At 44.6% G+C, this 22,872-nt stretch overlaps 4 protein-coding genes across 5 annotated transcripts in view; 3 read left to right on the plus strand and 1 right to left on the minus strand.

The window, feature by feature from the left end:
- LOC117137420 (zwei Ig domain protein zig-8) overlaps nt 1-19,214 on the plus strand; it is a 45,733-nt gene extending 26,519 nt beyond the window's left edge. Inside the window, exons 3-8 of the mRNA XM_033298850.1 lie at nt 7,780-7,857; nt 7,928-8,060; nt 14,559-14,678; nt 14,780-14,876; nt 16,209-16,306; nt 17,098-19,214. Of these exons, the coding sequence (XP_033154741.1) occupies nt 7,780-7,857; nt 7,928-8,060; nt 14,559-14,678; nt 14,780-14,876; nt 16,209-16,306; nt 17,098-17,453 (882 nt within the window). The 3' untranslated portion in view covers nt 17,454-19,214. The remainder of the gene's footprint in view (nt 1-7,779; nt 7,858-7,927; nt 8,061-14,558; nt 14,679-14,779; nt 14,877-16,208; nt 16,307-17,097) is intronic.
- Nucleotides 1,373-4,231, minus strand: LOC117137419. 2 transcript variants are annotated; one of them, XM_033298849.1, is made up of 6 exons: nt 4,063-4,231; nt 3,494-4,007; nt 2,743-2,877; nt 2,118-2,337; nt 2,001-2,062; nt 1,373-1,936 (listed from the first exon to the last, which is right to left on the minus strand). In XM_033298849.1, exons 1-6 carry the CDS (start codon nt 4,079-4,081, stop codon nt 1,609-1,611), a joined length of 1,278 nt encoding a protein of 425 aa, XP_033154740.1. In that variant the 5' UTR covers nt 4,082-4,231; the 3' UTR covers nt 1,373-1,608. The 2 variants fall into 2 exon arrangements, with proteins under 2 accessions (XP_033154740.1, XP_033154739.1); XM_033298848.1 differs by having other exon boundaries at nt 2,118-2,349.
- A 552-nt stretch (nt 19,215-19,766) lies between the features above and the next one.
- On the plus strand, nt 19,767-20,947 carry LOC117138518 (actin cytoskeleton-regulatory complex protein PAN1). The gene is made up of 2 exons (XM_033300652.1): nt 19,767-19,827; nt 19,884-20,947. Exons 1-2 carry the CDS (start codon nt 19,767-19,769, stop codon nt 20,945-20,947), a joined length of 1,125 nt encoding a protein of 374 aa, XP_033156543.1.
- A 484-nt stretch (nt 20,948-21,431) lies between these two features.
- Nucleotides 21,432-22,551, plus strand: LOC117138337 (sperm-associated antigen 8). Its single transcript, XM_033300375.1, has 2 exons — nt 21,432-21,489; nt 21,551-22,551. Exons 1-2 carry the CDS (start codon nt 21,432-21,434, stop codon nt 22,498-22,500), a joined length of 1,008 nt encoding a protein of 335 aa, XP_033156266.1. The 3' UTR covers nt 22,501-22,551.
- Nucleotides 22,552-22,872: the final 321 nt, after the last annotated feature.

The raw sequence follows: 22,872 nt of genomic DNA on the forward strand, positions 1-22,872 counted from the left end.
TTTTTAATTTCCTTTATCGGTTTAATATTTATAATAATAATAGAAGCTATATAAATAAGTGCTGTCTTAAACAAATATTTCCGGAATGATATAATTGCAATGGTTAATTAAAAAGTTTGTGAATAAATGCGAGCGAATTTTTCGATAATCCTTAGGCAGTTTAAATGTTTATGTGTAAATTGCAGCAAGCAGCGTTGTAAATAAAACTGCATATTTAGCATGCCTAAATATACAGTTTGTAATTAAACAAAAACGGGCGCAATTAGAAAAAAATATTTATCGAAAGCGCAGAAACACGAATTAATTAGCTTTTAGTGCAAATTTGAGGGCCACTGGCATTTGGCATATCTGATAAAAAACAGCCAAAAGGCAGGGTAGCAAAGTCAATGGCTTAACATATGGAAATTGTGCAAAATAAATGAAAATTCCGTTGGGGATTTGCAGGCACTCAATCATTCCGCTCCGTGATTGCCAAACCATTGGGGTCCGGTTCCTTTCCTTTCCTTTCGTTCCGTTCCGTTTCGGATCGTTTCGTCCTGGTCCATAGCCAAAATAAATGATTTAAGGTCGCAGTGGGTTGTTAACCCCTTGCCAAATATGGCCCATACGCAAACGAGGCGGGTTGGAGTGCCTGGCCTAATATGTCAACATCACTGGCACATTAGGTGGGCGGCCGGCTCGCATCTCTTAGCCAGGATTAGCCCTTTTTTGGCCAGACGCAGGACTCTGCTGCATACAGTGGCCCGGAGTGGTGACAGATAGTCCAATCACTCAAAATTCAGGCACTATGCCGGATCCTTGAACCAGTGTGCATTAGCAACCAGGACTCGGCCTGTTATTAAATGCTATGCCATGGCGAAGGGAAGGGTTCGGGGTGTGGATTCGGTGGGGGGCCTAGACCAAATTACCGGGTGATTTCGAGGCTGCACTCGAGACTGGGAGAAAAATGGCCAAACAAGACAGGCGACAAGCGAGCAACGTCCTGTGGGAGTTGCCATCCTTCCTTAACGAGTGGTGCAATTCCCCCTGCTCCACCATGCAAAATACACGCCCACACGCTTCCAAATAGGCTGGCGTTGCTCGCTCTAGCAAAATGACTAATTTATGAGCCATCAATCACGTGACTGGCTCAGCCATCATCCTTGTGCGTCCGTGTTATCAGCTTTAATATACCCGCTTTAAGGTGGCCGAGGTGGGAGCGGAGTGAGCCAAGGCCGGAAACCGGAAGTTGTGCGCCTTGGAGGAAGCAGCCAAAGTGCTGGCACGAACCGGCGAACAGGAAAACAAGAACAGGAGTTCCTCCAACGTTTCCACCTAGGGAGAACATCATCATCATCATTATCGTTGTCGTCGTCATCATCATCATGGGGCCTCTCGCTCAAGTTTACCCATTTATTTCGAGCTCTCATCGAGTGAGTGTTAGTTAATTTAAGTCATTGAAACTACATTAAACAAATGACACGCAAACAACGAAAGCCAAGCAAAATCCTTGCCCTTGAGTCTTAATTACTTGGCCAGACCTTTCACCATGCTATCCATCCTGATCCCCTCGAGACTTTAGTTGCCGCCATCCGGTTGCCGTTGTTGCTGTTGCAACTGATGCTGCTGCTAGTCATCGTCCTGTTTGTCACTCTCGCGGGCACTTGCGTCAGCAATCGATTCCACCGTGGCTGCTACTACTGCGGCCAGGACCTCACTGTCCAGCCGCGTTCCCCATTTGTGGGCCAACTTATCCTCCGTCTCCTCCTCGCTGGAGGTGATCACGATGACCGGCGAGGAGCTGGGCACTGGTGCTTCCTGCTGATCGTGATGGGTGTACATGGAGGCTGTCGTCGATACCGTCTCCAATTGAAATGATGGCAGAAAGCGGCTTGGGTTCGGAAACGGTCGTCGGTTCTCCAGGATAAGTTTAATGTCACGCGCAGATTGCCACCAGCTATATGAGTTGAATGTAGTTCACACATGGGCACATACTGATGCAAATAAAAGTGGAATCTTACCGATACCATGGCGTCAGCTGGGACTTGATCAGCATGTAAATGTTGGCGAAGTAAACGGTGATCTGGGGGCGGTCACATTAGATGCGAGTAAGCGGAGCAAGTGGCAGCTTATCATACCGTCATGAACAGGAAGAACAGCATCCAGGACTTGGTCCACAGCTTACTCAGTCCCCAGGAGTGGGTGTGCAGGGCGTAGTACTGGATGCCCACCAGCAGGGTACCGATAATTCCGAATGCCACCAAGGTGAGCAGCGAGAACATCTGGCAGTCCTCCTGCAGCGCCCTGCGACTCATGGCCCTTGAGTACCACAGGCGCAGCGACTGCAGGCAGGTGTACCTGCAACGAAATCTGGAAAGATGCACGGTCCGACCAACAACACAAAGCCGCTAACAAAGCTGTGCTGGCAATTAGGAGGAGTTGCTGCCACAGCAAGTGGAGCACGGGCACAAAGCCAACTCAGCTGATTAAAAAGATGAGAGCCGCAGGCGTCTTTCATCTGCTGCCGCTTCCAGTGGCAGCTACCGACTACTGTTATATGCTTAGTACACTCGAAAAAAAACACACATAGAATGGAACATGAATATGTCGACCTTGAGATGCGATAATGTAATGTTATTTTAATCTTTCTGAGTACTGTGTGCTCGCTAAGCTGAATCAATTATTTAAGCAAATTTGGAATGGATTTTCCTGGGAATTGCAGACACTATATGGTTCTTTTTTCGAGTGTACTTCTTGACTTACCGCAGAGTCTGTTCCGTATTGTACTGGAACTGGCACAGCTCGCAGGTGGTGCAGCGCGAGGTGCTAATCCAACACTCCAGGCAGTGAACATGGACATATGTCAGCGAGCCCTTGCACAAACACGGCGACACGAGTCTGCAAACAAATCGGGGGCGGAAAAGTCGGAAGTTTCAGTGGGCGGGCGTGGCATAGTGGGTGGTGGTGGTAAACAGCGGCAACAATGAAAAATCAGGGGATTAAGCAGACAGGCAACCAGATAATCAGGGATAAAGTGCTCGATGGGGAAACTCGGGAGGGAAATGGGGGAAAACTGGGGCGAGCTGCTGGCGCTGTCTGCAGTGTTAATTTTAATTATTAAAATAAATAAATGCATGCGCTCGCGGGCTCTCTGCTAAATGCATTAAATGCCGTGCAATTAATTTCATGCACAATTTGCGGCTGCACGTGCGTAATTAAATGGAAGTTACAGCACCCTGAAAAACAATATTCAAATGCGGGGGATATTTAGTGCCAATTGGGGATTTTGTTAATTATTTCAATTGTTAATTATTTCAATACTTTATTATTTATGTTATGAAAAACCCCACTGATGATGGATCTTTGTAAAAAGTTTACCCAAAATGGCAAAACAGAAAATGATTTTCATAAAAATTAATTTAGTTAATTAGCTAGTAGGATAGGAATATCGTTCTACAGGGTAAACTAAGTTCTTTATCCCCTCATTTATCCTGGCACCTGAAATGCTACTCACTGTTCGGGATTATCGGCATTGTGACAAATGCGGCAGACGAGCGATCCCACCGAGGGCATCGATTCGTTGGATGCGGACTCGTAATTCAGGTTATTGCACTGGGTGGCACCATCGACGCAGTGCCGCAACGTAGCAATGGAGTCTGTGGCCGCGGGCTTGGGTGGGGAGGCGGAATAGGAAGAGCTGGTGGCGGCGGCCAGGACAGCCTCGTTGCTGACTAGAGGGTGACTTGGGTGCGGTAGCTTCTGGAACTGGACAGTTGGCTTTAGGCCCAGGGAGCAGGCCGGTATCTGAGGATCCTCCGCATCCGCTGTCGTACCATCCTTGTCATAGCACTTCACCTTCTGCCAGGAACTGATGCGGGTCTCCACGACGATCATGCCCGGCGGAGTGTCATCGGCACTACTGGAGGACAGAGCCTCCTCAATCTCCATTTCCAGAGTGGTTTCCGGTTTAAGGTCCGTCAGACTCCGTGTCAAATTAAGCCTATGGTCACCAGCATTGCTGGTGATATCTAATGGAGATAATGGATGGACATGACATCTTGACTTAACATCCTGCAAACGAACCACATTTTTCGCACTCCATTCTTTGATCGGTTCGACGGTTTTTGAATAATGGGGTACCGAAATTAACCAAAAATTTTAATACATCTTTTGTATAATATTGAAGTAGCTGTTGCTATTCTTTTGTTTTGGATGGAATAGGTAATGTGGCGATTCAGTTTGTCAATCGTGTCAAAGGGTACTGCTTGTTTATGTTTGTTTATGTTAAATAGGTAAAAGTTAGAGATTACTTAAATCATTTGATATTACATTGAATTCAATATTACGCCGTTTTTGTTGCCATTAAATTTAATCGATTTTCTGTTCGATGAAAATTCCCAGACTGGGGTTTTAATGAAAGATGCATGCCGTAATGGAGGCAGTTAAGCATGCGCTGGCTGGAAAACAAACTTGTCCCGCAGCCAAGTTGCCCACATTAATTGTAATTGACAGACTGGAACCGCGCTGTCAGTGCCCACGCAAAAACTGGCTTCCACGGGCAGCCCGCACCAAGTGGTGTTTCTCCTTCGCATCCTCCTGCTCCTCCGGCGCCTCCAGTGCACCCATAAACTCAAAATTGAAAGTGTAACAGTTACGGCAAATAACTTTGCCGGCGCTTGGCTTCCATTATGCGCCACTCTACGCGGAGGAGCAGGAATCCTCGGGTAATTTATGCCCCTGCCGTTAGTTCGTTAGCCGTGAGTTTTCCGGGCGGGATGGGTGCCATTTCCATATCAGCTGACACTGCCGTCGCCTCTCGCATTTCGCCCTCTTCGGATACCATGTTCCACCAAAGTTGAGGATACACTTTTTGGATGATGTGTATCTATGAAATGTATTAAGTATTTAACAGCGAATAGTTTATATCTAAAAGTTGGAGCTTGCTTAAAGATAAATTCTGGAGTAACAAGCATTTCGGAGATTCCTTCCGTCGAAATATAATCAATGTGGAATTAGCTGGCTCAATAAACTCGAGTACAAACTTTTGTAATTGGATCATGATAGAAAGGGTTATTAGGGATCTGTGGCGTATTGAAAGTTCTGTTCAGCACTAATTGAGCAATAAATGCCAGGGTATTCAAGTCTTCGGTCCACAATGGCAGCCATCTGTACTTGTTTTTCGACCATCCTTGCCGGAAGCTGGCGTGGAATCCGCTTGTTCAACTTGACTTCACAGGATTGTCCGTTCGCTGTTGATTTATTACGCGCCGAGTGCCGCCAACGTTTTCATAAACGCTTCTCCACGGCTACATCGGCGAACATGAGCACAAGCAATTTACTCGTGTAATACCAGCGGCATCGAGCTGGCTGGAAAAGAAAAAAGTATATTAAACAAAGTTTTAGGCTTTGTGAAAAGGCAGCGAACCCTTTTTAATGGCGGCGACCTTCGTTCGCCGAACTGGGAGGCCCACAAAAAAAGAAAGAATCAAAATCTGTTTACAACTTTGTTTACAAAATGCTGCCATTGAAGTCTTCATTTGTTTATTGTCATGGTCGCAAGAAAAACAATTTAATTTGGCTCAAGTTCATTAAGTGCTGACCCAGTAATTTGCGAATTTAGGAATTGGATACCGCTTTCCGCAGGGCTTAATGTAACTTTTCACGCCATTTCCTAAGCTCTGACAAAGCCAGTGTGGCAACAAACTAACAACTGCAACTGCAACAGCAACAGCAAGAGCTATAGCCGCTGCAAGTGCAACTATTTTTGGCTCCGTCGAGTTTGGCCAAGTCTAAAGTCTCTCTTGGTTAGAGACGCAGAAAATGCGTCAGCAAAGTTTTTAATGTATTTTCGCCAAGTTTTCCACACGCTCGCACACAAACACACACACATGCACACTTAGACTGAGGCAACCTCAGCTGAAACTTCTTTCATTTGGCATTTTCCTGTGAGATGACAGAAAAACAAAAAGGGAAAGTAAGGGTTGAGGTGGTGAGTAGTGGTGCACGTAGAGTGAAAGTTTCCGGCCGCAGCGAACACACAAAGTGTTAAATAATATAAAACTATGCTTGTGGTATTTATTTAAACCTAAAGACATTACGAAAATTATACCCCCAGCAAAGTTTCAGCACTCACGGGACTGCTCTGCAGCAACCTGTCGTCCCTCGGTGGCGAAATCCTCGGATTGGGACAACTTCTTGACAGGGGATATGGCTGAGAATCGGGTCGAGAGCCGTCTTGGCTGGAGCTGGAAAACTTTTCACTTTTGATTTTCGCCGCTTGCAGCTTTCAGCTGGAATTAAATATTAAAGCGCTGGCCTGGAATATCTAATTGGGCGCTATAAAGCTAACATTCGGATAGTTATATTGTTTTTGCCGCCTGTCGCGTTTACAGTTCATTTCGATTTGGCTTTACGGCTTGCAGAAATCACAATGGCCAAGCTCTATGGCATTACTCATACGCACTGTGTGCCAGCGACAATAACGAACGGGTAAATCGCTCTCAATGTTGCCGAGATTTGACCTTTTTCCCCTTCTGCTGCCTCGGAACGGTTTAATTTACATTTACCCAAGACAATTCGCCTATGAAAATGGGGGGCGTAAAAGCGGCAGTAGCTCATAAAAGTTTTACAAGCGAATGATTTTTATTTTTACGTATTACGTGACCGCTTTCAATCGGCTGTGTCCCGATTTTAGTCCCGAATCAAATGAATTTAGTGGATGGTCAATAGTTAGCTACCATAAACATCGTGGCTTCTAAAATCCAAAGCCCCAGGGCCAAGCAATTAAATTTATTAATGAGGTAGCATATTTTCTACTTTAATGTTGACAGTCGGCAAACATTTAAAGTTTCCGCGCGGAGTGGAGTGAGGCCGAAAACTTTTTCCATGTAATTAAAATTGAGTATCACAATAGCCGGGAACAAGCAGAGAAACTAAGGTCGTCAAATAAATTGGAAACAATGTGCCAAAAAGGGCACAAAGTGTGTGGGCGGTGGGTTTGCAAGAAATCACGGGCCGCTTTATTTGGGGCAAAAGCAGAGACACAAAATCATGGTTAATGGCTTTCCCCAAAAGATTTTCCAGCGAAGGACGAAGGCCAATGCGAAGGCAAAGGCGCTAGGCAATCAAATGAAAATGTAATTCAAGCCATAATAAAAAATGCTACCGAATAAAGGCTGAAAATGGCGTCAAAGCTGTCTCATTGCTGGCCGCTTTTGGCCGTTCGAAAAGGATTGAAGGCTATTTGAAACAATTGGAAATTGCGCTGAGCAAGCAGCTTTGACAAAATTGGACCGCCGCGACCCACTGACCTTACGACCAGTCTGGCTTAAAGAGTTTCGCAATTGTCAATGGCCATTTGTATGGGAATCTTTCATTTCCTAGCAACGGGGCGTATACGTAACGTTGGCCTTTTCACGCTCAAATGTATTCGGCTTAAGCGTGCGAACTTTTTCTTGTTTTCCACCCACCCGACACTGTGCTTTGTTTGTTTGCTGATTAAATGGCAGTAACGAAAAGCAAAATGTTAAAGATTAACCAACGCCGGAACACCAACAAAAAAAAAAAAAAAAACGTAAAAGGAAAGTAAACTTTGCGCTTTGTTTTTCATTTTGCCACCTCATCGTCCCAACTCCTGGGAGTGTTTGGGAATAACAGCAGACAAAACACGTTTAACTCACTTGCGAGAAAAAAAACTTTTAAGTGCGGAATTTGTAATGCTCCCGAAACTTTTGCCACGCGGCAAGCGGTCCAACTGAGAAAACCACTTCATTCCGATCCCCTTGCTGTCTTTTCTTGTAGGTCTCCTGGATACGCAAACGTGATCTGCATATACTCACCGCCGGCGGCACAACCTACACATCCGATCAGCGTTTTCAGGTAAGCCAGCATCCCTAACAATTGCCCCATTCCGGATGGAAACTTAAAGTTTTTCGTGTCCTTGCCGCAGGTTCTGCGACCCGATGGCTCCGCCAATTGGACACTGCAAATCAAGTATCCGCAGCCACGTGACTCCGGCGTCTACGAGTGCCAAATCAACACGGAGCCCAAGATGTCCCTGTCGTACACCTTCAACGTAGTGGGTGAGTTATGGCCACAGATCTCTTAGCTTTCTTTGGACGGGGTATCTAAACAACTTAATTTTCATTTTCCTCAGACCTTTTCACAATATTTTCAAAGGAAATAGATTTTTTGTTTACATCACTCTTATTTTGACTTAATGTAATTGGTCTTGAAGAAGTAATATTTAGATATAATCCCTACTGTAGTTTCATTTTTACCCCACAAGCTGGGTTGACTTAAGCATACTTCAGGTAAAAAAACTTTGAGTAATAAAAGTTCATCTGTTGTGGTAAATAACATACTGTGCCATTCCAATTGACTTTAATCCCCAAAACTTGTGCCCATCTAGACAAGAGATGTGCAACAGTTTGTGTTATCTCATAACCATTACCAATGATTCACCTACGGAGCCTGATAATCAAAATTTCGACCATTATCCGGCAGTGGAAAGTAGGCCAATCGAAACGGCGGGAGGGGGAGGAGAAAAGAAGGCTGGCTCGGAATTGGTCACAAACCACTGAAGTGATTACTTTTATGGGCTAAGCTCTTGAAGCTCTCCAGCAGTTTTGAGCAAGCTATGCAGGTTTCCAGGAGCTTAAGCAAGCCATACAATATGCATGGTATTTTCCCAGGACCTCCTCCGGAACATGTGAGCGTAGTTCGTAGCCGTTTTGGCCACCCGTCGAGCGACACAGCCAGCTTCCAGCTTCTCCTCTGCTGCTCGTGATTATAAAATTTTCAATTCGATTATGTGCAAATTGGCTTGCTGAGCAGAACAATTTGATGGTTAAAACGTGAGCAAGTGCCTACTGCTTACCTCTTTTCCTTGGCAATTCGTCGGGTAATTAGTGTGCACTTGGGTCAGAAGGTTCGAAGGCTACGAACCCATGTCACACATCAGGAATTGGGTTCTGAAAAGACGTTATCCTTGGCAGCACACTCGGCCAGCCGAAATTTGTGTAGGCAATGCTTGTGGGTTTTTCGGTTTCGTTCCTGTTCGGTGCATTTTTATCGCATTTAATATTAGCAAAATGCATTTGGCTAAAAGCTTCTGGTGCGGAAGAGTGCTCTCAATGAGCTTATTTGATCTCTGATTTGCCCGCCCCCCCAAAAAACGCTCGTCCATGTTGTTTTAGCCACACCACATGGCCAAGCGACTTTTGGCCAGTTTAAAATGCTTTGGTCAGGCCCCCCTGCTCGGTTATGAATCTTTTAGTGAGTCCGGGAATATGAACGAGAGCTTTGAATATACACATACATATGTTTACACGCATGCTGGAGCTGGTTGGATGCTGCCTGCTCCACTACCACCGCCTGTGTATGCAAACTTGACAGGCTGACAAGTCAGCTTCAAACACTCACAGAGTCACAGAGCCAGAGACAGACACATAGAGTCATAAATATTACATTTGCGGAAATGCAAATGACTGCTAGGCGGCTGCATATAACCGGCCACGCCCACACAGCAGCCTGGGATGCTGTGGCACTCATTTAAATGCCCAAAAAGAAATGTGCATATAAAATATTCGACATGCCACTCACGCGGAAACAGCAAACAGCAGGCCAGTGCGAACAGTGAAGTGAAAACCATTAAAGCCACAAAATATCCATAGGTCTCAAGTTGCCGAGGAGCAGAAGTGGCATGAAATTATCACTTAGGATGCCAAGTAATTTAAAAGTAAACGCTTACTCATTTTTCATACTTAAGCCATTCTCCTTCGCTTTATTTTGTCTCCACTGTGCTGGGCCATGCTGTCATTGTCGCTGCAAACAAGTTTGTTGTTATGCCAGAATTTTTATGCGCTTATGCAAATAAAAAATTGTGCACTAAAAATTCCATAAATTTATGTTTTTTCCTCAACGGCTGCTGTTTCTTTTCGTAGCGTTGTGAAAATTCTATTACACGCCATTCGCAACGAGAATAAAAGCGAGAGAGATGAAAGTGGAGTACGCGGCGAATGATAAACAAAACAGCGCCAAGTTGACCAGAGGCATCATAAACATAAATCGCCTTCAGTCTGGGCCGTTCCTTCCGCCTCCTCCGCCCACTTAACACCTCCCACATGGCACCACCCACCACCCACAACAGACTTCCGCCTTGGCCGCAATATTTTTGACATTTTAATGCTGCAGCAGCCGCTTCAATTGCTTAAATTACCAACTTTATGTACTCGACTCCAGAAAAATGTAGTTTGGCCAATACCCCACATCCGCCCACTCCTTGTAGGTGTCAAAAGTGGGAGCATGTTTATATGCACATAGATAGCTGCAGACCCGACTCCATTTAATTTTGAATTTGGGGCAAATTACCAAACACGCTGATAAAGCGAGCAAATTGTAAATTAAATTATGTGTCCCTGTCCCACTCAAACTGAGCGACAACAAGAGAACAGGACCCAACTGACAGCCCAAGGACGAGCAGCAGGATAAGTGCTGCTGGGGCGAACAAAATAAATCGAGAGAGCACAAGAGCAGCAAATGATCGACTTGGCTATACCCTAGCTCATTATATGTAGCTAAACATCAGATATTTTCATTCTGGCCTTCTGCAAACCATTGTTCCCTTTCTTTATTAAAATCTTAAAGTAGAATTGCAATGGTTGTGAGAAACTTAAGTACCCCTTGGAAAGCGTATTGTAAGAAAGGTGTTGTTGATGCTTCTGGAAAAATTTGTTTACCAGCGTGAATGTAATCAAGCGTAAACGCTACCTTTCTTAGTCGTGGAGGGATGGACAGAAGGTGGAGTGAAAAACAAATTGCACAGCCAGCGGAAGAGCTGCAGCCAGCCGAAGGATCTAAGGATCTGTGGGGCAGGGGAGCTGGAATTGAAGGTAATTTGAATGCGTAGCTGACAAGATGGAGATGCCAAGTAGATGGCTCATTTTGGGCACCATAAACCAACACTTTGCCTCGCTGATGCTGTTGACATTAGCAGCCAGCAAATTGCATGCAATCAAGCGCAAATAATAATCCGAAGCATAAGCAACAGCAACTCAGAAGCAATAAACAGCTGCAGGACTTCATCCCTTGCAGGACGACTTGACTTGGGCTCAGTGTATCTAGCCTAGGGGAAGTAACAAATTAAGTTTAATTGCCAAAGGGATAAACCGGATTATTCATATATCTTAAGTTCTATTCACTTAGGAAACAAATTAAAATCTAAAATCATAAGTATATAATCCATTAAACTGATTGAAAATCGCAGCAGCTCTCAAAGTATTTAATTCAAGTTACTTTTAATAAATAGTTCGAAGGCAAACTCTGAAAATTCACAACAACTAAACCGATAATAACTTCCACTGGGACGACACTTTCTTGTGGAAGTGGCTTTTATTATTTCCCTTTTCCCTCAAGCGGCACTAAATTAGTTTCAGCTCGGGGAGTTTTCTTTGGCAGCTTGAATGGAAAAATAATTGTGTGCCTCGAAAATCCATTAACGTGGCCTTGCCAAAAACAAAGAAATCGTTATAAGCCAGAATTTGCAGCAATACTCGAAAGCACCCAATTGTTTTCTGGGGTTAATAGACGGAGAACCAAGAAAATGTTGGCAATTATGATGCACATTGATTGCTCAAGAAGCGAACACTTGAGCCGGCTTAAAAGTTAAGCGATTCTCATTGTCTTGCCAACAGCCAAATTGTTGTTGCACTGTTTTCCACCTGACCCAAATCGCATGCAAATTGTACGTGAGCGAGAAGTTTGCCTTAGCCTAAAGTACACAACAATAGGCCAGGTGAAGCAAGTGGTTGAGCTCTCGGAATAAGTTTTTATAACTAAGTTAAGTTGCAAGGACGAGATAGCAAGGACTCGGTCCAATTTGCCCGGCAATCAAATGTTTTACTTCCCATTTCGTTCATTTGCTGCTCAAATTACATTCTACAGCGAATGCCTAGACCAAAAAATGCCCTAATGATAAATTACTCAGATATTGCCGGGAAATAGGATAAACGAGCTGCGAGGGTGGGGGGAAAATGATTAATGTCTCTGCAGCAATGTCGAATTATTAATAATAATAATAATCACAACAATGGAGACTACTGAAAAGGCCGAATTTCGGGACTTGGTTGGTGGTGGGCAATGATGATGTTTTGGCATTCTCATTTCGCCGTTTTTATTTTCCTTTCGGTGGAATGAGGGGGATTCTGACAGGAGCAAGTGGAAATGGAACTGATGGCAGGCGGAATACTTCATCAATTGTGCTGGCAATGCGGCTGACTTTTACAAATTGAATTTGTTTATTTGATTTGACAATTAATTCCGAGCAATTGCACGTCCGCGTCCGATTAATTGTCGGCCCAAAAAGAAATTTAAAGAGGCCCATAGGCTTGGCTTAAAGATAAGGCCCAGTTTGATATTGTTTTTCGTGCAATAAATACCGAGATGTTGTTACATGTGTGCAAACATGCATCAACACAGGCGAAGGGTAATAAATTTTTACAGCTTGGCTCCGCAAACGAGTGAAGCAGAAGGATTCCGGAGCAGGCTGCTCCGATGCATCGCCATGCTCCGGCCCCAAAAAGTATGCCATGTTTTGTGCCGAGCCCCTGCTCAGCAAAGTTCATCGCCCCAAATGTTTATGGCCATATAGGCTTATGCGCATTTTATGCGCGAAATCAAGAAAAATGAAAATGCATTTCCCAGGCTCCAATCCCTGCCTCCTCCGGCTCCTTGCCTCGTTTGCTACTTTCTGCTGCGGCTGCACAAAAATTCTCCACTGTCTGAGCCTGAGCTGCCTGTGTGTAAACAAGGCTCGGCAAGGACTTTGTTTGCCAGGAGAGTCCGGAACGTGGGGCGCTGTGACTTTGGCTTGTGGCCAGGAGTAGACTTTGCAACTTTTCGGCCTGGGTCAACAGCGGCCAGGCCTAATGAAAACTTCAAATAGCCGTGTGGGTTGACTGACTGGCCAGCAGCTCTCCAAAGCTCATCCAAAATGCAGCTTGCCAATTGCCCGGCCCACTTAATCTAATTATAATTAAACCAATTTTCCAGAGGACCTCCTCTCGCAGCGATTCCCATTTATTCCGACTGTCATGCGGGTTCGCACCTGGGCAAAACCCCATCCCAATCTTAAGATCCTTTGGATACACTCCCCAACCCGTGGGAACCACAGGCGCGTTGTCAGCTGCACGTGTGTCTGTGAGTGTGTCTGGGAGGCAATAATTTTCGCTCCTTGCACTGCGAGGTTGGCAAAAGTCATAGACGGTTAGCTTTCGCTGCCACAATTGTTTTGCCAGGTACACACATACATACACATGCATAGAGTACAACAACGGCCATCAGCGACAACAACATGCCTCACTCGGCACTTTTGCCACCTTTTTCCTCTTTTCTCGCCTGCCTCGGAACACTGGGGCCTAGATATATATGTGCGGGTCTATAAAACACCCAGATAATCGCCCAGCATGTTCGAATTCCATTTGGGGTTGGATCTGCTCCCCCTTTGTTTTGGGGATGTATATTACTTTTTCCACTTGGCATTTCATTTAGATTAACATTTTTGGGACGCACATCCCCTACACCTCTACAACTCTGATTTAAGGACCGACTTAAAGGTTGTCCGCCGAAGGAGTTATGGAAAAATCATCAGGCTCACACTTCCCTCCACTTTCCCCACTGCTTTTTGGAGCATTCAAATTTCGTTTTGTTCGCTTTTTGCCACACGATTGAATGGCAGGCAGCGTGCAGCAAAAGCTTAGCCACATCAATGGGAATATGAGTGTGTGTTTCAGCTCGATACAGATGTTCCAGTTGCAATACGCCCACATGCTCCCCCAACCCCCCACTATTTTGGCTGCAATTCATTTCACTGGCTTTGCGGTTGTTTAGGGCCTGAAAAATTCTCCTCTCCAGCAGTTTACGACAGTGAAAGTGGAGGAGAAGCGAAAGAGTTGCAGTCGTCGCATTTAGCGTTCACTTTGGGCGGAAAATGGATTTTAAGTTTGAGGGAAGGGCGATTGGGACGCGATCCATTAAGGCGACTGTCAGCCATCATAAGCTTTAAGTACAAATCACATTTAGCGGCTGCCCATGGTGATGTTACTCAATTGAAATCATTGACGCTGCGACAACAAAAGGCACTTCAATGGTTGACATTTTGATTTCGTGGCCCAAATGGAAGGCGGAAAATTCTTTCCAATCTGCCAGGCTTTTGTCTTTTTTTTTCTTTTTTTTTCGTACCCAATTCCGCTGAGAGTGGCGGCGGGAAAAACAGCTAGCTAGCTGCAGGTATCACCGCAATGCCCGACTGCCTTTTATATGGCATAACAAAAGCTTATCGCCAGCATAATAGAGACACGCGTCTGTGTAATAAAGTAGGGACCAGGCTCGGCAGTACCCACACTTGTACCCTGGCAGACAAACGTGCACTTGGACGTTATCATTAACATTATTATTATTATCATTGTTACGGAAAAGAGCGGAAAGACTGGGCTTTGTGTACTGCCAGCTTAAGTGACTTTTTCTTCTCTGTTTTATTTCGCATCTTGAATTTTTCTTCTTGTATTTATTTTTTCTTGCAGAACTCAAAGCGGAAATCTTCGGGCCCAGCGATCTGATGGTGAAAACCGGCAGTGACATAAACCTAACGTGTAAAATTATGCAAGGACCCCACGAGCTGGGCAACATATTCTGGTACAAAGGTGCGTATGCGTAATGAACTTCGGCCCGCCTGCACCTTGGCCCATTTTGGCGCACCTCCATCTCATTTACGCAATTCAATTTGCTACTCTTCACATTACAGGCAGCGAAATGCTCGATGGCAAGGGCGAGAACGAAATCGACAGCTCCATGGCCCGGATTCGCGTCGAGGATGATTGGACTGACGGCCTGACTTCCAGGTATGTAACGACTCGGCATTCCACCATTCAGCCATTCCGCCATTACGCTATTCCGGCATTCCGCTCGGCAAACGTGCAAATGTGTGCCGAGCATTTCAGTTATTTCGCATTAAAATACCGCCTCACTTAATTAAGGACAGGTAACCACCGCGCGGCATAGGCAAGTTTAAAGCCCATCCTAGCCGGCCTGTGATAGGCTGCAGTCCTGCAGCCATGTCCTCACTAGCCGGCCGGTGGAACCACGGACCACGACTTTGAATGACATTTTAAGGCCAAAGCGAAGGACGATTGTCGGCCAAAGGAGCCACTGGCAGTCTGGCTCTAAAGAGCAAAGAGGGGGAATCAGTGCCGGAGTATCCTTACTCCTTTCTATAGAGATGTATTACTCCTTAGGGAATAACTTTCATAGAGGGTTTTTTTTTACTAATATTTACAGAGCTTAGTTATATAAATAAGTTCCCATTTGGCCATAAAAAATATAGGTTTATTGTTAAGATCTGGCCTTATTACTCCATCACTTCACTGTGTGCCGAAATTACCCGTGTGTGACTTTTCATTTGCACTAGTCAAAGTCAAAGCTGAGTCAAAGCCGGATTTCAGCCCGGAGTCTGTGGCCGATGTAGCTATTTGCCCAGTTTTAGTTTCCGCCACGCGATCATTGCCCATTAATGCTGTTAACTAACGACGCAGACGACCATAAAATGCAGGTGCCGTCGACGGAGATGAAAAGGGATTAGAAAACGTTCTTGAAAAGAACTACACTGAAAATCATGCCTTAACCTTTTACTTTCATTCATATGAATCAATATATAATATTGAGAATTTTAGTTCAAAAATGAAGTTGATACTTCATAATTGGCTTGAAAAGAAAATTGTACCAGTTAAAAACTTTATGTTCAAACAAAAATTTTGACTAGTAGGAAAAATGGAAAATGTGTAGTGCGAGCATACCTTATTAATGAAAGCTTACAAAAAATGCTGATACCTGTAACGAACTCATTGAAGTGACAGCAACTAATTAAGCTAATGTACGATAACTTTTTAACATTAAATTATAAAAAAAAAATAATTATTTTCCCTCAATGCAAAGTAACTTTGAATTAGAGTCAGTGGTGGAGGCAGCTCGGTACACATTATGCTATCGCATAAAGTAGCAAAAGTTTTGTGCTTTTTGTTGATGTTTTTTTTTTTTGGCTCTGGCCGTTTGGCTTTGTTCCCCAACCTCCGTGCACTACCATTTCCATTCCAGCCACTGCATTTCACTTTCTCTATGCTTTCTCTTCCCGGTTCTCCACGTTGCTACACACTGCTCCACGTTGCTCCGTGGCACAGATTAAAAATCAAGCGCGCCATGCCCGGCGATACCGGCAACTATACCTGTGTGCCGACGGTGGCAAAAACCTCGAGCGTCTATGTGCACGTAATTATTGGTAAGTAAGGACTGGCACTGCAACAACGGGCTTAGCCCGGCTAGTGTTTGTTTGTGTGCTGTCAGGGAGTTTTGCATGTTTATGACGGGAAGTGGAAGTTGCCTGTTAGCAGCGGCACATTCGCAATTTGTAATGCCAAGTGCAACGGGGGGAGTGGCCGCGCAGTAATTGCATTGCACCAGACTCAGCGAGAAATTGCTGCTGGCATTTTTTTAGATTTTTTTTCAGCTCCTTTTTTGCCCCTCCCACATGTTTGTATTTGTGCAGCAGCACGGAAATTATTTCTAGTTGCCGCTGCAGCAAGGAAGTTTAGCTGCAGGCCAATAACACGGGCCATGTGTGCAAAGTCGACTGAAAGGGGGGTTCGGGGATTTATGGGAGCAGCTTGTGTGCTCGAGAGATCATCAAGAACTTTACCAACTTTGGCTGCCAATGTTTTTCTTTGGCTCAAACGGAAACTGCATGCATGCCAACTAAGGACGATTATAACTGACGCAGAAGAGCCGCAACAAAGCCAATCAGTGATTGTTTCCAAACAATTAATCAATGAACAGATATAGTTTCTGCTTTCAGTATGCATTTCCATTTGAGGAGTTGAGCAATCTGTCAAGTGAAAGCTAGAAGCAATCAATATCGATTGTCAACAGATTTTTTGCTCAGGCGTCTAGAAGAGTCTCGTTTTTTTCTGCTTTAAGCAAAACTCGAATAATGTGCGGGAATATGCCAAAATCATGTGATGTAGGACATATTCCGCCCACCCTAATTGCCTTTTTGATTCTGCTCTCCAACAGGCGAACATCCTGCGGCCATGCAACACAATTCGAGTAGCAACAGCAACAGCTTCTACTGCGGCATCTGCTGCATGCTGCTGAGCATTGTGTCCTGCTGCCTGCAGCACTTTTATGAAACGGGGTGTGGATACCTTCATGCCGCGGCAGCGGTGGCAAAATCCGCGGGATTGGGGCCCCCCAAGCGAGCAACGCTAACGACCAGCGAAACAGGAATAAGTGCAGCAGAAGCTGCAGCAGCAGCAACAACAGCAGCTGCAGCAGGCGCATCTGTAGCAGCAGCAGCAGCAGCAAGATCCACATTAGCAACGTGCAACATGTTGAGAGAACGCCCAGCGGCAATTCGGTGTCTGAGATGAAGGAATAATCAACACGCAGCGAAACACTAAAAAGGCAAAACACACCTACACACACACACAAACACGCAACACTGACACACATATTCAAGGTGATTTAAGTTTTCTATGTATCGCATGGGGGGCTCAAACATAAGTATTATATTTACCTACTTCTAAGGATTGCACTTAGTGGAAAAGCAAACATATTATCTGATAAGCGAACAAGTAATTAACAACGTTAAGAGTGATGAAAGCTAATCCCTGGAAAACTGAAAAAAACCTATGCATTTTCGTGGGGCATCATAATCAACGTGATCTTCGACCCATTGGAACAAAGGCTACTTGTTTGACATCGATTTGAATTGGACATTGACCAATTGAATGAAAGAACGCCCCAAAAATCACATATTATTACCATAATTGTTTGACTTCTGGACTGCCTTACAATGTCCAGAGATATGGGTGAAAAATGATTGATTAAAACCGAACATCCGTCTTATATCCCATATTCAACTGTCAGTTATCTGTAAATCTCATTCTGCTACCGAATATTGACTGCACACACCCATAGAAAAACCTAACACACCTCTTCATTATGAAATAAGACTTACTAGCTATAAATACCCCGAACAGCCGGATTAACGAGCAGAGATCCAATTCTCTGGAATCACAATAACCCACTTCTATGCAATCTTTTACTGCCAACGAACTTGCACTCCACAGCCCATTGCATCAAGTTGTTCGATTGAAATTTGCTGTAAATAATTGTCATTCAGGAGAGATTTACTCAAGAGTCCTTGGACGCACATACGTGTGAACAAAAGATGGTTCTGCATTCGATTGCTTTGCACATTTATCAGTTTTAGGTATTAGCTATGTTTAAGTACGATAATGAATGTATATGTATAGCCGATAAGCGGATAAATTACGGGAGCGGATGATACTGAAATTCAAGCGTCAGTACTCAAAAGTTGGGTATTAACCTATTTGTGTCTGACCCAATTGTGGGTGAAGCTCGTTTAATTGTACATAATTAGTTTTGGCTAGAAACAAACACATAAAAAAAAAAGACAACGGAAAGAAACAAACACAAATGAGGGGAAAATTTAATATTAAATGCAATTTATAATTGTGCTTATCGATATAATTGATACGAATGCATTGCGAGTGTGCAGGCACTGTAAATAAATTCATTAGTAGACGAAATTGTAATTTTAATTAACTCTTAAACGATATAAACAGATAAAACCGATAAATGCGATTCGCAGGCTGGCAACCGCCCTAGTTGGTAAGCCGCACACTGAGGCAAAATTGGCAGAAGTCACACGCAAACCAAATTAACTAAACCACACTAAGCATAACACAATTCAAATAATAGTGAAAGCTAGTTAAATTTAATGCGGAGCCCTGTAAATAGAGTGAATGGATAGTGAATTAATCGGTGATCGGCGATTAACTAAGCTAAATCCGTTAAGTGTCAAGTATTAATGTCGGCTCCAGATTAATGAAAAAAATAATAAAAAAACAAAAAACAATAACGAAACCCTAGCAAATACATTATGTACAATTGTATGTCACGGCAGTGCAGCTAACAAATATACATACATATATAAACCAGGTACTCTCAAATCATTTATATGTGTGCGTATCCATAGGTACCCTACTTATGCATATACAGATAGGATTGTTTAAACGCCACATCAAAAACACGGACACTGCAGGCGAGAGTTTTGTGAAATGAAACCGAATCGATTCAATAAAATTATAATTTAGAAAATTTAACAAGCCTCGTGTAGTTCTTTGTGGGTGGGGTTGGTCATGCAAAATCATTACCATCATTTAAACACTCTCGTTATAATATTTTGAATTTCAAATCTAACATAACATCTGGCAGCATGTTTTTAGTGAGACTTAGAATCCAACAATTTATGATGATTTTTGAATGAATTATATTTATTTGATTTGAATTCCCATGCTCCCTTTTGAAACCCACATACATATTAAGAAACTTTGAACCAGATCGCTTTTGACAGCTGATTTCGCCAGAAAAACCAGTTTGCCATAGTTTCAAAGGGAATGCCAGTAATGCGTTCATTGACTCTCCGTATAATGTATTCAAATGAAATCACTGGTTAGATGTCGTCCAAAATGATGATGATGCTGATGTGATGGCTGCCGTCCAATATTTATTTAATTGCAATTCGTCTCCAAATGTGGCGGGACTGATGTACCGTTCGTTTCTTATTCGCCTTGATATTAATTCTAGCCAAAAGTATAAATAAAACCAGAACTAGGTAGACGCATTTTAGTCCGTTGTTGTCCAGGTCTTAGAACATGCTGCAGCTGTCACTGGCCCTGCTGCTCTTTCTGGCTCTTTTTGCCAGCTTAGAAACAGGTGGGTTCTATTGTTGCAAAAGCTTAAGTCATATATATAAGTGATATATATCACAGCACCATCCTCATCATCTGGAGCCAAGCAGGAGAAATATGTGCGGGTATACGAAATCAATGAGGAGCAGTACCAGCGGGTTTTGCAGCTGACCAAGGGCAAGAATGTCATATCAGAAGCTCGGTTGATCAATGGTGGCTTCGCCACCGTAAGTGATACCTTGAGTTCCGGATGGAACTCTCTTCTACGCATCGTGGGCCTCACCACGCTCAGCAAGGCCGATGATACGGAGAAGGTGGACTTCGATGGTCAGCCCTTGTGTGTGATCAAATCTCGAGAGGGCGAGGGCAGGGAGGAGGATGTGCCATCCGCACGAAGCTCGGCTAGAGACATTGAAGCCGAAGAAGAAGATTCCGCCATCCACTGCATAGTGGTGCTCAAGAAGGATGTCGAATTTGAGCTCCCAACCCTGGATCCTCATCCAAATTATGCCCAATATTGGAACAAACCTGAGACGTCTAACCCTGTGGCGGAAACCCCTGTACTCACTCAGTCTTCAGAGGTTCTTAAGGAGGAAGAGGCAGTGGAGACGGAGACCAGGATACAAGCTCCATTGAAAAAGAAAATGGTTAACAAAAGTATTTATCCAAGGGCAGGCGCTTTGGGAGAAGACTCTGATGGTTCCCGGCAATATGGCTATCCTCCAATGCCACCCCAATATGGAACGCCGTATCCACCACCTCCCTCCTATGGTGGCTATCCGTACAGTCCCTATCCCAACCCTCCGCCTTATCCAAACCCTCAGCCATATGGACCCCAACTGCCGTATGGACCATCGCCATATGGACAACCTCCTTATGGATTGTACCCCCAACAGCCCTATGGTCCCCAGCCCCCCATTCCACCTTACAGTCCGCAGCCCTATGGACCCTATGGATATCCCTACTTGGATCAGAACCAGTTGGCTCAAGTAAATGCCCAAAAGGAAGTGGAGAAACTCGAGGCTGACGATGACGAAGAAGAAGATGAAGACTCCTACGAGACTGAAGATGAAAATGACTATCGCTACAAGAACCGTTTATACTCCTACAATCCTGTGTACCTTCAACAATCTTATAATAACTAATAAAGAAGAGAAAATAAATACACATTCTGGTTTTATTATCTTAGTCAAGAGGTAGTACCTTTAAAATGTTAGAAATTTCTTGGGTATGTCTTCTTGTGACCAAACTAAACCAACCTGTGGATTATGAGTAATTTCTCTGGAGTATCGCTCTCCTTTGTGAGCTCGACCAAAAGCAATTATGTTATCATTCATTCAATCGACAAAACTAGCATATCTAGACGTGTTTTGGTATAAAACTCATTAAGTAAACGAGTTTTGGGCAGGGCGAGATCATGATGAAGAACTGGGTCAACGCGTAAATTATGGAGATTGGAGTCGATTAGTGCAAAGCTATAACTGTAAATGAGCAGTTTGGGTTGATCCATTTGAATGACAATGCCGAAAGGGAATTTCGGTTCGTCAAGTCATCAAGTTGTCGGCAGAGAAAGACTTTTGAAATATATAAGCAAGGGAGCAGAGCAAAATAAGCTTATTCGCAATCGCCATGAAGTTCTTAACAGTTCTTGCGGTGATCGTTCTCTGCGCAGCTGCGGCCCAAGCTGGTGAGGTTTCCTGATATTTGATCCTGGCTAAAAGGATGCTAATGATCTCTCCATATGACAGGCTCGAGTCGTCCGCAGCTGGTGCGTCTGCATCAGGTGACTCGGCAGGAGTATAAAGAGCTCCTCCGTCTCGCCCAGGGCAAGGAGGAGGTATCAGAGGCCCGTTTGCTCAGCAGCTCCATTGCCGGCATCAAGGGATTGGCGTCCGGCTTCGCCGCTGGCAACTTCATTCCAGCTATCTTCAGTTCCGGATCCAAGGATACGCCCAAGAAGGGACGTCCACTCTGCGTGATCTCCACCAATGATCTGGACCAGGATCAGGAGAGGCGCTTGGGTCGTGTGGTGAGCATTGAGTATGAGCCCAATTCCGACTCCAGCTCCGGGTCGGGATCGAGCAGTGGCAGTGGAAGTGGTCATGGAAGTGGACACGGCAGTGGTGGCGGCGGTGGTCATGGCGATGGAAATGGAAGTGGCAGCGATGATGACGACGATGATGTGACCACTGTCAACTGCATCTTGGTGGTCAATGGCACCGACACCACTACTACCACCACAACTACGCCAAAACCAGGTCACGATCACGGTCACGGACATGGACATGGGCACGGACATGGGAGCGGACCCAGGCCAGGTGGTTATTACCCACCACCTCCTCCGTTCTATCCTCCCTACTACGGCTACCCACCGTACTATCCTCCCTACCCATACCCACCACCACCTCCGCCAACACACAAGCCACCACATTCCGGCGGTGGCCAGCGATCGGCGGATGAGGAGGAGGAAGCGGGTCGTCTGATCGATGCCTACAACGGATTCTACTACCAGCCAGAGGGTTTCACTCCAAGGAGCGCAAAGTACTCTAGGGTGAGCCAGGATACCGCGGCCTATCAGCCAGCCAGCTATCCGCAGCAGGAGTATGCCAACTCCTACCCCAAAGTGGTGCGCAACTACGGACTGACCCATCCTGCTCCTGTCTACGTGCGATCGCCACAATTCGAACAGGAACACTAGAACCATCTGTCTTTAGAGAAATGCACCCTTGAATAAAATTAACTAAATTATTAATTGGGAAGAGGTTTTCTTTGATAGTTTGGGTTCATGTTTTTGTATAGCTATAGTGATAATTGATCCTTGATAATATGATATGATATTTACTTTTATAAAACGAGTGGGTCCTCAGCTATAGTGATACTTGATGGCTTGAACAATACTTTAATTGAATTTATTAAGCCTGCGTATCGAGGCAGACGTACACATGTGTATGTTTTGAACACAATGCTGATGGGGCCACGATTCAGAGAGCCATCAATCGCAGAAACATGTGCCTTCATAATTGGACTCCGAATTGAGTGGCAGAATCGCTCATTTGTTGCATGTTTGCGA

This window comes from Drosophila mauritiana, chromosome 2R, assembly GCF_004382145.1.
Source record: "Drosophila mauritiana strain mau12 chromosome 2R, ASM438214v1, whole genome shotgun sequence".
Taxonomy (NCBI): Eukaryota; Metazoa; Arthropoda; class Insecta; order Diptera; family Drosophilidae; genus Drosophila; species Drosophila mauritiana.